The following is a 17,267-nucleotide window of genomic DNA, read 5'->3' as shown; positions in this document are numbered from 1 at the left end:
ACTTTTAATCTATAATTTAGTATGAATAAATTTTTCTTCATTAAATATACACATTTTAAGAGAATAAATATTTTTATAGAATATTCACATCATATTGCTTAAATTTGTTCATTTAGACAAGTCAAGAGAATAAAATTTAAAAATGTATAATACATTTATGTAATAATAAAAGATTAAATTAAATTATATATATGTAATTCTGTAGAAATACTTAAGATGAATTTAAAATAAATCTGATCATGGATCAGATCAATTCAGATTGATATAAAATTTTAAGCTTGTTTTCTAAGTTTAGATCTAATTTGAAAAATAGGTCCAAAATATTACTCAAGCCTAGCTCAGACAAAAATGTTAAACTCGAGCCCGGATCGACTCGCATTAATTTTTTTATATAAAAAAATTAAAAAATAGAATCTATCAAATATACTTAAAAATATTAAAATAAATATTTTTCAACAACTTAAAAATTTATTACAAAATATTTCAAATACTCCTAAAATAAAGATAAAATTAACAACAACAAAAGGAAATTGCATAAAACCCGATCCGTTTAAAAAATGTGTCTTATTTATCCAAAATCTCTTAACTAGTTTTACTTAAACCAATAGGAAAGTGGTTACCACAATTGCCCCGATTGTGACGTGGGTCTTGGTTTTTCCATTCATGTTTGCGTAGTTTTACTTTTCTTGGCGAAAATACGTATGGCATTGGCCGCTCAGCCGGAATAGATTTTTATATTGATATTATTGTGAAGGTGAGAAGGAGGCCTCTCACAAACCCAAATCATCACTCGACTCAATTATCATAGTGAAATCAAACAAGGGCAATTATTTATAAACTCAGTTATTACCCTTAGGGGAGAAGTAAAAAGAAAAAGGGGCAATAACCAATATCTCTCCAATTTGGTTAGTTATCTTCCTCAACTACCAGACAATTCAAATAAGCTCGTAGCGTTTCCGTTTAGCAGCCGCAGTGATGGCAACATCGTCAAGTTCATCGGTGATGTCCGCAATCCTTGTCCCTCATAACCGATGGGACTCTTCCGGTTCCAGAGGCCGGAGAAGCTTAGTTAGGGTTAACATTCCTGTTCCCGCCGCTTCTATTCCTTTGACCCGTTTCCATCCAACCGCTGCTGCTGCCCGGTAATCTCTTCTTTTCCTTCTTCTTCATCTTTTTCATGTTGAAGCATCGGACTTGCTTAATTTATCTTTTTACAAGTAATAATGCTATCTCTCAATTCTCAACATAGCAAACCCTTGCCTAAAATGGGATATTTTGGTGCATGAAGGTGGCTAGGTGACCTTAGAGATGGAAATTCTATTGAATTGGCATACCATAATAGAAATAATAATAGTATGAGGCAGATGAAGATGAAGCAGAAGAAGAAGAGCGATGCTCCCAAAGCATGGAAATGGAGTACCTCTGTCTCACACTCACAGCAGTTAAAGAAGTGGATCCCATGCTGTTCCTCCCTTAGCCGCAACTGCTACGGCGAGACAACCCCCTTTCCTCTCCCAAAATCTGCGCAAGCATTCTTTATCCATAAATCTCGTTTTCCTCTCGCTACCCGCACATTCAGCACTTCTGTAAGTATTCGTATCTTGAGCTGCTTTCAACTTCTTCAGTGAGAAAAAAAATGAAAAAGATCCCTGAGTGTCATTTTTATTCAATTCGTTAATCTTGTTAAGCAATTCTTTCAGGGCAAGCGTTTCTGTCCTCCATGTGCTACTGTTGGTCCAGATGAACCACATGCTGCAAGTACTACCTGTCCGGATGGTCTTCTGGAAAATCAGGATTTTGATTCATTATATCCTCAATTACAAACAGCTGAACTAGAGGAGTTTTTATCCACTGAACTTCCTTCCAACCCAAAGTTACATCGAGGACAATTGAAAAATGGCCTTCGCTACCTTATTTTGCCAAATAAAGTTCCACCAAACAGGTATAATTCCCTCTCAAATTTAGCGGCCTCATGTTTTTAAGGATGTAAAAGAATTCTTAGATAAAATCTTACTCCATCCTGATTAGCATTTAGAAGTGCATGTTTGAATGTTTATTTTCCCATTCTTCTTGGGTGTTAAAATTATTAAATCACATGAGCGTAATTTACTAGTTCTCTTCAATTCCTAGATGTAGATTGTAATAAGAATTGATAGTTATCTTGAGTTTCAAAATCAGCTTCTTTTACATCTTAATGGTTTTCAGGATCTTGAATTCACAGTACTTGTGATGGGTTTAAATATCCAAAAACTTCAAATTTGACTCTTAAATAATAACATACTGAAATAGGAGGCATTTTTCAACAGACCTACTTCATGTGGATGAGACATTATTCTTTGTTTCTTGCATTTACATAGTAATATTTTAAAATAACTTTAGGTTTGAAGCACACATGGAGGTTCATGTGGGATCGATTGATGAGGAAGATGATGAGCAAGGAATAGCTCATATGATTGAACATGTTGCATTCCTTGGAAGCAAGAAACGTGAAAAGCTTCTTGGTACTGGGGCTCGCTCCAATGCTTACACTGATTTTCACCATACAGTTTTTCACATCCACTCACCTACTTGTACCAAGGTTTGTCCTTGTCCTTTTCTATACAATTACTCTTCAACATTGGCTTTCAGACTCAGTTGTATTACCTTTGCTTTTTTGCTTGCCTTAGGGATTTAAGTTCTTGTGTTTTGCCACTTTTTGTATATATATGTATTTTAATCTTTGCCATGTTCTTTATATTTGTATATTTATTTCTAATATCTGTTTTTCTTCTCTGCTTGAACAAGTATAATTTGTTTCAGCATAGCTATTTTATCTTTCTGTATTTGTCTGACAATCTGTGAAAAGATTAATGGAAGAATTCTCTGTTGATATTTTCAAACTGACTATTGGTTGAAGGGGTGGGTTTATTCCTACAAAATGTTTCTTGTATATTTGACGGTGAATGACTTGTTTACTAGGATGCTGATGAAGATTTACTTCCACTTGTTCTGGATGCTTTGAATGAGGTATGAAACTCAACTACATCAAAGTCTTTTTTTTGAAAGATAATTTGGCCCATTTTAAAGATAAGGACTTAGTGCTGATGCAATTGCAGCTGGACTTCTTCTTCTTTCCCATTTCCCACCCCTCCCACCTGTCCCTAAAAAGAAGTCTATTAAGCACAGTAAAGAAATTTCAGCTTATCATTCCTGTTTCATTCATACAGATAGCTTTCCATCCGAAATTCCTTTCTTCGCGGGTTGAAAAAGAGAGGCGTGCTATACTTTCAGAATTACAAATGATGAATACAATAGAGTACCGTGTTGACTGTCAGGTGCTAATAAGGGTGATACTATGGTTTGTTTTGTTTATCATTCTAAGTTTGCTTGAGTTCTAATTTATCATTATTTCTTTCTTTTAATGCAGTTATTACAACATCTGCATTCTGAAAACAAGCTAAGCAAAAGATTTCCAATTGGATTAGAGGAGCAGATCAAGAAGTGGGATGCAGATAAAATAAGAAAATTTCATGAACGGTGGTATTTTCCAGCTAATGCAACTTTGTACATTGTGGGGGACATTGATAATATCTCAAAGACAATAAATCAGATTGAAGTATGGCACAAGCTGTTTATTATTATTTCTTGTGCCTGTTGTCCTAAGAAGCAGCATTAAGGTTCTTGACTGCAACATTTGATTTTATGCAGGCTGTTTTTGAACAAACTGGCCTTGAAAATGAGACGGCCTCACCGCCTACTTCTAGTGCATTTGGTGCCATGGCAAATTTTCTAGTTCCGAAGCTCTCAGCTGGGTTTGCTGGAAGTTCATCTCATGAAAGATCATCTAATTCTTCAGATCAATCTAAAATTCTTAAAAAGGAAAGGCATGCTGTTCGTCCTCCTATAAAGCACAATTGGTCTCTTCCTGGACATAATACCGACATGAAGCCTCCAGAAATATTTCAGCATGAGCTGCTTCAAAATTTTTCAATTAACATGTTCTGCAAGGTTTGGAAGATTAAGCTTATTTAGTGAATTTTTTATTAGATTTTCTAAAGTTAAAATCTTCATATTCTCTTTATTTTCACAGGAATACATGTTGATGTTCTGCTGTTGTGCTAAGACTTTGGGCTAAAAATGCCTGCTGTTTTGCTCTAATTTTAGATTAATTAGGGTCCCTTCTCTGCAGCTTTAGTTTTATTGTAAATAGGAATGTGCTTTATCAAAGGTGGTCTTAATGGTTCATAACATATGGTTTGGTTTGTAAGTAAGAGCATCATAGATAAGCAGGAAAAAGGCAGTTTATGCTTTGTTGATCAAATGATTCTTCTAATAAAAATTTTAGATGCCTTTTTTTTTCCGTTCATGTAGAGTTTAATTGTACTGACATTCATTCTCTCATTAATTACCTCATACTATTCCCAGAAAAAAAATTGCTGTCCTAGTAGTTGTACAGTGTTCTCCTGGTGCATTGTTCGTTTCTTCATTTATGTATGATAGTCTGTCTTCTCCCTTGTTAAATTGTATTGTTATTCAACCACATGAAACTTTAACAACTAGACCTAGGTGTGGCATTAGACTCGGTTATTGTGTTGTAAATCACTAAATCTTTGTGCAGATTCCTGTGAGCAAGGTTCGAACTTTCAGAGACTTGAGAAATGTTCTGATGAAAAGGATATTTCTGTCTGCCTTGCATTTTCGTATTAATACAAGATACAAGGTGTGGTGATTCTTCAACTCCGTTTCACCCCTCCAGCTTTATTACCTAGAAAACTTGCCTTTTTATGTAAATGCCTTGGTGTATGATTAATTCTGAAATTACCCTTTATCATGCTTCCTTCATGTTGCACAAATAAAGCTTTATTGAGTCCCAATTTGCATGCAATTGCTGTTCCCTGTCTTATCTTGCGACTGAGAACAAATTAACCATAGTGGCAATTTTCATCTCAATTTTATTTAGTTTAACACTGTGTTTATGTTGCAATCCATTGAACTCGAATAATAATGTCAAATGGGTTATTATTAACTCGTGGGGGTTATAGTATTAGGTATATGGGGTAGATTACTAATTTTAAGGAATGGTTTACCAGGAATTTTAACAGTGGCAAATTACAATGATTTTTTTCCCAGAAATGGGGTCAAGTTAACTAGAGAATTCATACTATATCTTCTGTTCTTTTTCTAGAATTTCAACCTTTGTTTCTGTGATCTGCTTTTGCAAGTCATTTTGAGTGGCAAATCATTACATCTGAATTGAAGTTGATCTCCTAAAGCAGTATACCATAAAAGTTGAATTGCACATTTTGTTTATTGCCACCCACCATACATCCCACTTCCAAGTCACAAGAATAACATAAACATTTCTTTTGAAACTTTGGGCTAATCTATGGCATTTTGCAGAGTTCAAATCCACCGTTTACTTCAGTTGAGTTGGACCATAGTGATTCAGGAAGAGAAGGATGCACTGTCACAACTCTTACGATCACAGCAGAGCCCAAGAATTGGCAGAATGCAATTAAGGTTGCTGTTCAAGAGGTTTGTGTTTCCTATCGTATACAATTTCTTCTATTTTCTTCTGTTGATTCATTCTTCATTGGTGAATGGTGTGGTCGAGTAATTGTCCTGATGCTCTTGTTGGAATAACAATGGGTTAAATAGCACATTGTTCTCCTGCTGTTACCTCCCAACTTTTCCTTCCTTATGTGTTTATTATGGGGTGATAATAGAATATTGCTTTGATTGATTCAACATCAAATGGCTTTAAATCCTAATATATTCTGTTGATCACAGGTTCGAAGGCTCAAGGAATTTGGTGTTACTAAGGGTGAATTGACTCGCTATATGGATGCACTGCTAAAAGATAGTGAACAGCTGTCAGCAATGATTGACAATGTGTCATCAGTTGACAATTTGGATTTTATTATGGAAAGTGATGCACTGGGCCATATAGTTATGGATCAGAGACAAGGACATGAGAGTTTGATGGCTGTTGCTGGAACAGTTACTCTTGATGAAGTAAGTTCATTGATAATGATCTTAGCCTCTGTCAGTGTTCTTCATGCTTTCTGTTCTCCCCATGAGCTTTTTTTTTTTTTTCTTTTCTGTTTTAATCAGGCATATTTGCTCCATATAGTTGAGCTTATGAGCTAGGGCAGTGGAACTAATGTTGGTTTAAGTCTGTTAATAGGATGTTTTGGAACAGTCCTGCACACAATTTTTCTGTCTTTGTGAAAATTGTGCATCTTGGATGTATACCGTCAATTTCACCATGGCTTTTAGTTCACATTGCCTGTAATGCTCTGTTTTTGTGTCCCCTGCATACCATAACAGAGCTAGTTGCTATGATTTAAAGGACTATAACTCTTAAATTCCTTTGTTCTAGTCAGTTGCGCAAAACATGATTTAGCTCAAAGATTTTATTCATTCCTTGGAAAGAAATATCAAGTTGGTTTATAGATGTGGGTTTTCCGTGTAGTGCTAGTGCATGAGACAGGTGTAACTTTAAACATGTGATTTTTCTCGTTTCTTGGCAGATAACATCACAATTTTAAATTAAAACAAATTCCTTACATACTTTTTTTTGACTGGTCTGTCATGTAGGTCAACTCTATAGGTGCTCAGGTGTTAGAATTTATCTCTGATTTTGGAAAACCTACTGCACCCCTACCAGCAGCAGTTGTTGCGTGTGTTCCGAAGAAAGTCCACATCGATGGCATTGGTGAAACTGAATTCAAGATAACTGCAAGTGAGATCATATCTTCTATAGAATCAGGATTGAAAGAACATATTGAAGCTGAGCCTGAGGTCTTCTTCTATACCTATATTAAAATATTAAATTCCACTCTGAACTTTGTTTGCTTATATTATCTTTGCAGAAGTATATTCAAGGAAGGTCGCTACTAAATTTCTTTTCTTTTCTGCAGCTTGAGGTGCCAAAAGAATTAATATCTCCGCAGCAGTTGCAGGAGTTAAGAATGCAGCAGAAGCCTTCTTTTATTCCTCTTAGTCCTGAAATAAATGTCACAAAATTGCACGACAAGGAAACAGGGATTACTCAATGCCGTCTTTCTAATGGAATTCCAGTAAATTATAAAGTATGCCTTGCATTTGTTGCTTTTAGTTACTTTTTTGACCAATTAATGGTTATTTGGGTCTATAGTACTATCTGATATGTGTGGATTTGAGTCCTTTGTTTTTCCATGTAGTTTTCGGAAGATTAAGTCCTGATCTACCAAATAAATCTTACGGTTCTGCTTAATGTTTCTATGTTGTGTGTGTTTGAATTTGTTGGTTGAAATGTCTTATCCTGAGTTATTCTTCAACTTTTCTTTTTTCCTTGACAGTAATTTCTTGTTGAGGCAAGTAGATTCTTGGATTACTAAATTTAGATGATATTTCTTTACAAATCTCAGATTCAAAATATGTATCTTTGCATGAAGACCTCAACTAGGTGCTATTTGATTGGCTGATGAGATTTGATTTCTATTACACTCATCATGGATGTATTAAATGAGTTTAGAAACAATAGTATGTCTGGTCGGTTCCACATGTCTTTCTCTTTCTTGGAATTGTTTGAAAATTCATTCATATGAAACCTTTTTCTTTGTTTAGATCTCAAAGAATGAAACCAGGGGAGGTGTAATGCGTCTCATAGTTGGTGGGGGAAGAGCTGCTGAAACTTCTGGTTCTAAAGGAGCGGTAGTAGTTGGTGTCCGAACTCTCAGTGAAGGTGGTCGAGTTGGCAACTTCTCAAGGGAACAGGTCATTTTTTTTCATGTTCTTATTACTTCTTAAATAGATAATTTGAAAAAAGCTGTGAAAATGATTATTTTCTTGGCTTAATGGGTTCAACTTTTTAAATAGTATTTGACTGGGAAAAAAAGTATGGAAATGCATGTTGAGTGATGATAAAATATTTGGTCTTTTTGCTAAATGAAAAATTGAGGATCACTTCCTATTGATCTCTTTTGCAAAGATCATACATTCATTTCTCTCAGCTCTATCAATATTCAATAGTGATTTGTTATAACTTGGTCCATTCCAATTGCTACTACTTTCACGCTGTTATAATCTCACTAAAAATTCTCAGCCTCTTTGCCCACCTATTATTTTTCTTATGTGTGTTTTGTGTTTTGATGTGATTACCAGGTAGAACTTTTTTGTGTGAATCACCTGATAAATTGCTCCTTGGAGTCCACTGAGGAATTTATTTCGATGGAGTTCCGTTTTACATTGAGAGACAATGGGATGCATGCTGCTTTCCAGTTACTTCATATGGTGCTTGAGGTATCACCATGTTGATAATTATATCTATACATGTTGATATTTTCTTTTTTTTTACTAGTTATCTAGTGTAAGAAACATATTAATGCTGGGAAAGGGTTGGTCCTTTGTGGAAACTTGATTTTTATCATAAAATTATGATGTAATGATATTGTGTTGTAATAAATGAGGGCTTCTGATTTGCAGCATAGTGTCTGGCTTGAGGATGCATTTGATAGAGCTAGACAACTGTATTTGTCTTACTATCGGTCTATTCCAAAGAGTTTGGAACGCTCAACTGCTCACAAACTCATGTTGGCAATGATGGATGGTGATGAGCGCTTTGTTGAACCTACTCCAAAATCATTACAAAATTTAACACTCAAATCTGTAAAAGATGCTGTGATGAATCAGTTTGTAGCTGATAATATGGAGGTAAATATTCACTCTCAAATCTTCACACCGTAGCTGACATTCAAAATGAGCTTTCTTTTAATCTAAATCTGTTTGTCTTCTTTGTTCAGGTAAGTATTGTAGGGGACTTCTCACAGGAGGAGATTGAGTCCTGTATTCTGGATTATCTGGGAACAGTTAGAGCATCAAGAGACTCTGAAAGAGAGCCTGAATTTAGTCCAATCTTGTTTCGAATTTCTCCATCTGACTTGCAGTTTCAACAAGTGAGACCATTTCTCGAGTTATAGCAATTTTTTTTTTCTGAAGATATTTCTCAAGTTATAGTTACATCATGTATTTGGGAAAATTTTCTGGAATTGTTCTGTGCATTTACCCATGCATTCTTTTGGTTTCTTCGTAGAAATTCTTTACATATGATTTTCTTCAACCCGATGTGTTTTTTTTCTTTCAAACAGGTATTTTTGAAGGACACCGATGAAAGGGCTTGTGCTTATATCGCAGGCCCTGCACCTAACCGTTGGGGTTTTACAATTGATGGGAAAGACCTATTGGAGTCAGTTGCTGATATTCCAATTACTGATGGTGAGTGTAGAAATCAGAGTATTTGATACTAAATAGAACATAAATCAGAGTTTTTATATACAACCTATGACATTACTTTAGGAAACTCTAAGTTAGGAAAGATACTAAATAGGAGATATGATCCCTTAAAATAAGGGATTTTAATAAAGAAAATATCTACAAAATATTCCTAAAATATTTACAGAATATTCCTACACTCCCCCTCAAGCTGGAGAATATACATTGTATAATCCCAGCTTGAATAGGAATTTATTGAACACAGGTTTTGGCAAAGCCTTGGTAAGAATGTCTGCAATCTGTCCTTCTGAAGGAATGTAAGAAAGAGTGGCTGTCTTTTTGTTGACTTGATCAGCAATAAAATGCCTATCAATTTCAACATGCTTTGTTCGGTCATGTTGAACTGGGTTCTTGGCAATCTGAATGGCAGATTGATTATCACACAAAACTTCAAAGTGATCCTCCTGATTTGTGCCAAGTTCTTTTAGTAATTTAAGTAGCCAAATTCCTTCGCATATCCCCAAAGCTAGTGCTCTAAATTCAGCTTCAGCACTACTTCTTGAAACAACAGATTGTTTCTTACTTCTCCAAGTTGTAAGGTTACCCCAAACAAAAGTGCAGTACCCACTAGTGGATCTTCTTTCAGTGAGATCTCCAGCCCAACTGGAGTCTGTAAAAATCTTAACAGTTCTGTCCTGTGTCTTCTTAAACATTAAGCCGTGTCCTGGAGTTTTCTTCAAGTACTTGAGAATTCTATTTGCTGCTGCCATATGCTCTTCAGTAGGATTAGTCATGTGTTGACTTATCACATTTACGGGAAAAGCTATATCTGGCCTTGTCAAGGATAAGTAGATTAGTTTCCCAACTAACCTTTGAAATTTCTCTCTGTCTACTAAGGACTCATCTTCTTTATTGAATCTCAAGTTTGCCTCCATTGGTGTATCAGCCGGCTTACAGCCAAGAAAACCAGTTTCTTTGAGTAAATCAAGTACATACTTTCTCTGGTTGATCACAAGTCCTTCTTTTGATCTTGCCACCTTCATTCCTAGGAAATACCTTAGCTTTCCCAAGTCTTTGGTTTCGAATTCCCTGTTTAACAACTTCTTCAAATTGCTAATCTCTTCCTCATCATCTCCAGTAAGAATGATGTCATCCACATACACAATTAGGATAGCTTTCTTATTTGTAGAAGTTACCTTGATGAAAAGCGTATGATCGGCAAGGGACTGCTTGTAGCCATTTTGAAGAATGACTTTAGTGAACCTCTCGAACCAAGCTCTGGGTGATTGTTTTAACCCGTATAGAGACTTGTTGAGCTTGCAAACCTTGTTGCTACCTTCAATAGACTTTGAGCCAGGTGGCAATTGCATATAGACTTCTTCCTCAAGCTTGCCATTAAGAAATGCGTTTTTTACATCAAGTTGGTGTAATTTCCAATCGCAATTTACAGCCAAACTTAGGAGTACTCGAATAGTGTTAAGCTTTGCCACAGGTGCAAAAGTTTCTGTGAAGTCTATCCCATATGTTTGCGTGAAACCTCTGGCCACTAGTCTAGCTTTGTATCGTTGGATACTGCCATTGGAGTTATACTTTACAGCAAAGATCCATTTACAGCCGACAGCCTTTTTTCCTTGAGGAAGGTCTGTAATGGTCCAAGTAGCATTTTTCTCTAGTGCACAAATTTCCTCTTCAACAGCCCTTCTCCATTTTGGATCCTTTAGAGCTTCAGCTATGCTTGTGGGAACCTGTTCTTTATCCAAAGTTGCTGTAAATGCTTGAAAAGACGGCATCAATGAATTATAACCAGTAAATTTTTCAATAGGATGCTTGGTGCACTGTCTAACCCCTTTTCTAATAGCAATAGGAAAGTCATCTAGAGTAGTGGACTTACTGATTTCTTCTTCCATTTCGGCAGCTGGACCCAAATCCAATTCTCGGCAAGAATCAGATTGCAAAACAGTCTCAGGGATATGTCTTCTTTTTCTTCTGTAGACATGAAGCTGTTTGGGTGATGGTGTTTTTTGAAGACTGTCAATTGGAGTAGGTGTATTTTCAGGAAGAGTGTTTAAAGTGGGTGTAGGTGAATTAGTCATAGGTACTACAGGAGAATCAATGGGAGCATTCACAGGTGACAGATCTGCAGGTAATGGCGAACAAGATGGCAATTCTGAAGGTTGAGAATGAAGATTAGAAGGAGATACCTGTTGTGGCTGAAAATCACTCCGTGTTTCCCCTTGAATTTCAGCCTGAGTGAAATAGGAATCCTACTCATAAAATGTTATATCCATAGTGGTGAAAAATCGTTTAGAAGGAGGATGATAGCATTTATAACCCTTCTTAAGTGAAGAATACCCAACCAATACACATTTTAAAGACTTAGGATCTAACTTGGACTTATTAGGAGCAATATTTTGGATAAAAACAGTGCAGCCAAAAATTTTAAGTGGCAGAATGGAGGAGATAGGCTTAAAATGAGGAAAGTGCTGCAAAAATATAGATTGAGGCGTTTGAAATTTTAAAACCTTACTAGGCATCCGGTTGATTAAATATGTGGCAGTTAATAAGGCTTCCCCCCACAAATATTTAGGAACATTAGTGGTAAATAGAAGAGAACGAGTAACTTCAAGAAGGTGCCTATTTTTTCTTTCGGCAACGCCGTTTTGCTGTGGGGTTCCAACACAAGAACTAATCTGAACTATGCCATTTTCCTTAAAAAAATCACCTAAAGACCTAGCAAAAAATTCACTGCCATTATCAGATTTAAAGAGCTGGATTTTAGACCCAAATTGAGTGAGAACCATGTTATAAAATTGCACAAAAACACTAGCAGTTTCAGATTTATCTTTCAGCAAATAAGTTCAAGTTATCCTACTGTGATCATCAATAAAAGTGATAAACCACTTACAATTATCAGCATTCTTCACCCGAGAAGGGCCCCAAATATCACTATGGATCAAAGCAAAAGGGTAAGAAGGCTTGTATGTAGAAGGAAAATAAGATGATTTAGTATGTTTGGCAAGAGAGCAAACTTTGCAAGAAAAAAGAATTAGGCCTTTTATTAATGAATAGAGCAGGAAACAATTTTGCAAGGTATTGGAAACTAGGATGGCCTAAACGAAAGTGCCATAACATAACAGTATCAACTTTTCCTAAAGCGGTAAATGACTTGGAGATCTCAATTTTAGGAGAGGTAGGGAGGATGTAGAGACCATTATGCAAGCTGGCCTTACCAATCATCTTCTTCGAGTTCAGTGCCTGCAAAGTACAATCACGATCATTAAAAATTACAGAGCAGTGCAAGTCTGTGGACAATTTACTAACAGAGATGAGATTGCACGCCAGATTTGGTACAAAGAGAACATTTTTAAGTGCAATCTGTTCATTGAGAATAACAGTGCCATGTCCCTCTATTTTGCACAAGGTACCATCAGCCGTTTTGACAGCTTTACCAAAGGTATGGAAAAAATTGTGAAACAATGCCTTGTTACCAGTCATATGATCCGTAGCACCAGAATCGAGGATCCAATTAGGAGTCAACTGGGAGGAGAAAAATGCAGTAGAAGAAAGGTTACCTTCTGGATCTTTTATGACCAGATTACCTTCACAAGACCCTTCAAGAAAATTGTTGCCATTCAATTGATGGCAGGTGATAGTCAGACCAGACGAATCTGATGGAGCATCGGAACCAGAAAAATTTTCTGGATTTGAAGTAATCTCCGAAGTAGGAGAAGGAGTTTCGGACATGGTCTAGGTTGAAAAAGAAATCGTAACCTAAGCTGATACCATGTAGAAATCAGAGTATTTGATACTAAATAGAACATAAATCAGAGTTTTTATATACAACCTATGACACTACTTTAGGAAACTCTAAGTTAGGAAAGATACTAAATAGGAGATATGATCCCTTAAAATAAGGGATTTTAATAAAGAAAATATCTACAAAATATTCCTAAAATATTTACAGAATATTCCTACAGTGAGTTCCCTAATGATTTGTAGAAATTTGATATTCTTTTTCCATCCAAGTCTTTAGCTCGTTGGACTGCCAGGGAGTGCAAGCTTTCATAGTGTCCTATATTAATTACTAATATAAGAACAATTAGAAAAGCCATGCCATCAAGCTTGCTGTTGAGTGGATTAAATTGTAAGATGTATGAATTGTGGTAACCAACTGAACATTGGTATGAATGTGATTTATGAGACCCTTGTAAAGGTTCTAGTCAATCACTGAGAACAGCTTGAGCTTAGTCATTGGAGGATAACATGGTTTAGGCTTTATAACTTGCTAGGTATGTGGTGGTTGAATTTGGGGCCTTAAGTTGGTGTTAGAGTACATGCCTGCCAGTCTGGACTCCCACATCATGCTGGTAAGATCTTGTTTATGTGGCGTGGAACTGATTATGACTGAAATGTGAAGTCTTGGTGAGGATATCAAGGATTTAAGTTGATGGGTCTGCAATACTCCATCGCATATTGAACGTGAATGTGAATGTGAAAATTAAGACTCACATGTGTTATAGTCAATTACTTGTAACAACTTCAGTTCCAGGTTTTGAGAGCCACATAAGCACACAATAGAAGTTGCTTAGATCTGGATCACTACAGTTGATGTCAGTGCATCTGACAATGTGAGCTCTAAGCCTCTAACATTGCACTGGTATGAACTTGGTTCTTGGTTCCTGTAGTGTGGGTTTTGATCATGATGTCTGGTCATGATGATACTCATGTAGAGTCCATCACACATTGGATATGAATGTGAATGATCAGACCCCTGGAACGGTTCTAGTTAACCAGAAACAACACTTGAGCTTAAGCTTAAGCTTTTGAGAATCATGTGGCCACTGTTGTTCTGACCTGGGTCTTTAACAATCTTGCATTTTTTGCAAACAGAGCAATTCCATTTCTTAGCAGCTTGTGCATGGCCATTTAGTCTACCTTTCAATTTGCCTTTGCTTTGTCTTTCCCTTCCTATTATAACATAGTTGAGAATTTGACCTGGTTCCATAGAGGGAAGAATGGTAGGAGTCCCTGAGGGAATTGAGAGTGCGCTTTACCAAGCTTCTCTTAGATAAAGCAGGATTTTATTGTGCTGTGAGATGCCAAAGCTGACTATCAATACTTCTATGTCCCATGTTTTTGGTTTCTTTGCGAGCCAAAAGGGTCCGCATTTATTGTCTGAGCCAATGGATTTGTTAGTAATGCAGAATACAAGTTAAAGTAACTTTGAATGGTTTTTAAATGAAAAAAAAATTATTTATATTCTTAAATACTTGTGTCAAAATGAGATGTATTTTCCTTGAAAAAAAAAAAAAAAAGAAGGTACTTTTCATCTCTCATGGCTGGTCATTTACTTTGCAGAAGCACAACTCCATTCCGAGGAGGGAAACAATGTTCAGAAGGATCTGCAAAGAAAGCTTCGTGATCATCCACTTTTCTTTGGCATAACAATGGGGCTGCTAGCTGAGGTTATAAATTCTAGGTAATTCTTCTTAGCCAACTGCATATATTGAGCAAGTGAATCTGCATTGATCACAAATGCACATTTTTTAGTGGTTGCAAAATGATCAATTATTGATTGCTGTGGCAGCTTGTACCTTGTTTCGCTGTTAGATGTCACAAGTCCTGAGCGTTGAAATTGCAATCAAGACTGTTAGGATTATTCACTTGCAATTGTTAGTTAAAATAATAAAAGTTCTGTTCATGTACTAATAAAAGTTCTGTTCATGTTTTAAGTGTTTCAAGTTTTTACTCTTCTGGGGCATCCTTAACAAATCCATACATCTTTGGGAATTATCTAATACAAATTCTGCCCTACTTGACACAGGCTTTTTACAACCGTCCGGGACTCCCTTGGGTTAACATATGATGTCTCATTTGAGTTGAACTTGTTTGATCGACTTAAGCTTGGATGGTATGTCATATCTGTAACATCAACTCCTAGCAAGGTGGGCAATCAATCGACAGATAGATCTGCATTCTTTTGTTGTTTTTGCAGTTATTGTTGTCTTTTTTACCTCATCACCTATTTTTGGGATTAACTTCCAGGTATATAAAGCTGTTGATGCTTGCAAGAATGTTCTTAGAGGTTTGCACTCCAACAAGGTTGCTCCACGGGAACTGGAGAGGGTTAGTTCTTATACAACTAATATGACTTAATGAGTTATTTTATGTTACCAAGTAACTGGAAATTGTTATGGAAGAATGTGGTTCAGGTGAAAAAAAAGCAGAATTTACAGTTTTACTTAGACAAGCTAGCTTTCATTTGTTGAAGTTTATAAAAGCAATCCTTGAATCTACAGGCAAAGAGGACTCTTTTAATGAGACACGAAGCAGAAATAAAGTCAAATGCATATTGGCTAGGATTGTTGGCTCACCTACAATCTTCTTCGGTTCCTAGAAAGGTGAAATGAAAATTAGACAGTTCAGTGTTATGTTATATTGTGTTACTATTATATTCTTATTTTCCAAATCCCAATACTTGAGATAATTTTTATATTTGAAACTTATTTTGATGTGTAAAAGATGGACCAAAATTTGCTCATTCTTACCAGTCTCATGGTGACGGTAATAAATTCCCAATTTTTTTATTTTTTGGAATTCAGGACATATCATGCGTCAAAGAGCTTACTTCTCTATATGAGGCCGCTTCTATTGAGGACATCTACCTTGCTTACGACCAGCTGAAAGTGGACGAAGATTCTTTTTACTCATGTATTGGAATTGCAGGGGTTAATGCCGGTGAAGGTGCTATGGGTGAGGATATGCTTCAATTTAAATGCCTTGAACCTGATAAAAATCTTAAAACCAATGGGCTAGATTGTGGAAATTGGATTAAGGCAAAGTTGGACATGGGTATGAGATGCCATGGACAATATGTGGATAATTAGGACATGGAAACAAGGAATAAATAATATAATAATATAATAATTAGATTAATTTTTAGTAACAGTATAGACAATATGCCTCACATTTTCTCGATAGTTAAAAGCAGTTATTATCACAATTTCTAAAAGTTAATTTTATACTAAATTCTACACTCAAAAACTTTATGGGTTATTTTCCCTTGATTTGGTTGGATGAACTTGTGTGCAGCTTCCTTAGAAGAGGAAGAATCAAACGAAGGCTTTCAAGGAGTTATTCCTGTAGGGCGTGGTTTATCTACCATGACAAGGCCAACAACATGAACTTGTTTGATGCCAGATGCTGTTGTGTCGGCAAAAAGGTGGGTTTAGAGCAACGATGGGAAATCTCTCCCAAGTGGAAGCGTTGAGGAGGATTATTCGAGGATCAACGCAACAAATTCATATGGAATCAAGCCAACCATGAAGATGCTGCTATATGTATGTCAATGTCACACATTGAAATGTAATTACATGATTTTGATACCAACAGGCTTTGTATTCTTTGGGAATTTTGGCTGAATAAAGCTCCTAATCAAATAGATATTAGGAAAAATAATGATTTCAGACCTCATTCTGCAGGAAGTATAGCATGTATATGGTGTGGGTTTTCGTTTCTCACGTCACTCATGTATGCTGACTGCATTTTTGAGTCAAGTTGGTTGGCTAGTTCATAACTTTTTCCCCTTATCCAGAAATATAAAAGGGCTTAATACCTAATGACCCATGTACAATGGGTGTATTCTCGGTTTGGTTAGCTCGGTGTATCAAATGTCAATTTTGTTTTAAAAAACTTTTCTAAGAAATGTTAGAAAATTTAAAAAGATCATAAAATAAAAATCAAAAGAATCTCAAAAATTAAGAATTTATTTCTAAATATATATATTTTTATTTTAATTATGCTTAATTTAAATTCCTAACATTCTCTGATAAATATTTTTCCTCTATTTTTTATGGTAATACCAAAAATCACAATGTTTGTGAAATGCACATGACTTTAACTTCAAGTAATTTTCGTAAAAATGGAACCGATTAAATCATTTAATGAAAGATGAAAGATAATTAAATAAATTTGGTTTTGTGCATCTTGAATGGCTCTCAAGTCTCAAATTCCATTGAAGATTCATTCTGAAA

The 17,267-nt window shown here is 35.8% G+C and overlaps 1 protein-coding gene across 1 annotated transcript; it reads left to right on the top strand.

The window, feature by feature from the left end:
- Positions 1-631: 631 nt before the first annotated feature.
- On the top strand, positions 632-16,707 carry LOC107937029 (stromal processing peptidase, chloroplastic). Its single transcript, XM_016869838.2, has 24 exons — positions 632-1,142; positions 1,289-1,586; positions 1,701-1,942; positions 2,380-2,578; positions 2,959-3,006; positions 3,207-3,314; positions 3,407-3,595; positions 3,688-3,987; positions 4,598-4,699; positions 5,380-5,514; positions 5,770-5,994; positions 6,580-6,783; positions 6,903-7,073; positions 7,591-7,740; positions 8,128-8,265; positions 8,449-8,676; positions 8,766-8,918; positions 9,111-9,237; positions 14,593-14,713; positions 15,059-15,179; positions 15,280-15,360; positions 15,534-15,635; positions 15,837-15,987; positions 16,327-16,707. The coding sequence occupies exons 1-24, from the start codon at positions 976-978 to the stop codon at positions 16,416-16,418; spliced, it is 3,852 nt and encodes a 1,283-aa protein (XP_016725327.2). The 5' UTR covers positions 632-975; the 3' UTR covers positions 16,419-16,707.
- The last annotated feature ends 560 nt before the right edge of the window (positions 16,708-17,267 follow it).

This window comes from Gossypium hirsutum, chromosome A01 (assembly GCF_007990345.1).
Source record: "Gossypium hirsutum isolate 1008001.06 chromosome A01, Gossypium_hirsutum_v2.1, whole genome shotgun sequence".
NCBI classification, from domain to species: domain Eukaryota; kingdom Viridiplantae; phylum Streptophyta; class Magnoliopsida; order Malvales; family Malvaceae; genus Gossypium; species Gossypium hirsutum.
Note: the sequence above shows the minus strand (reverse complement) of the source record. Positions and strands in the feature narration are given on the sequence as shown.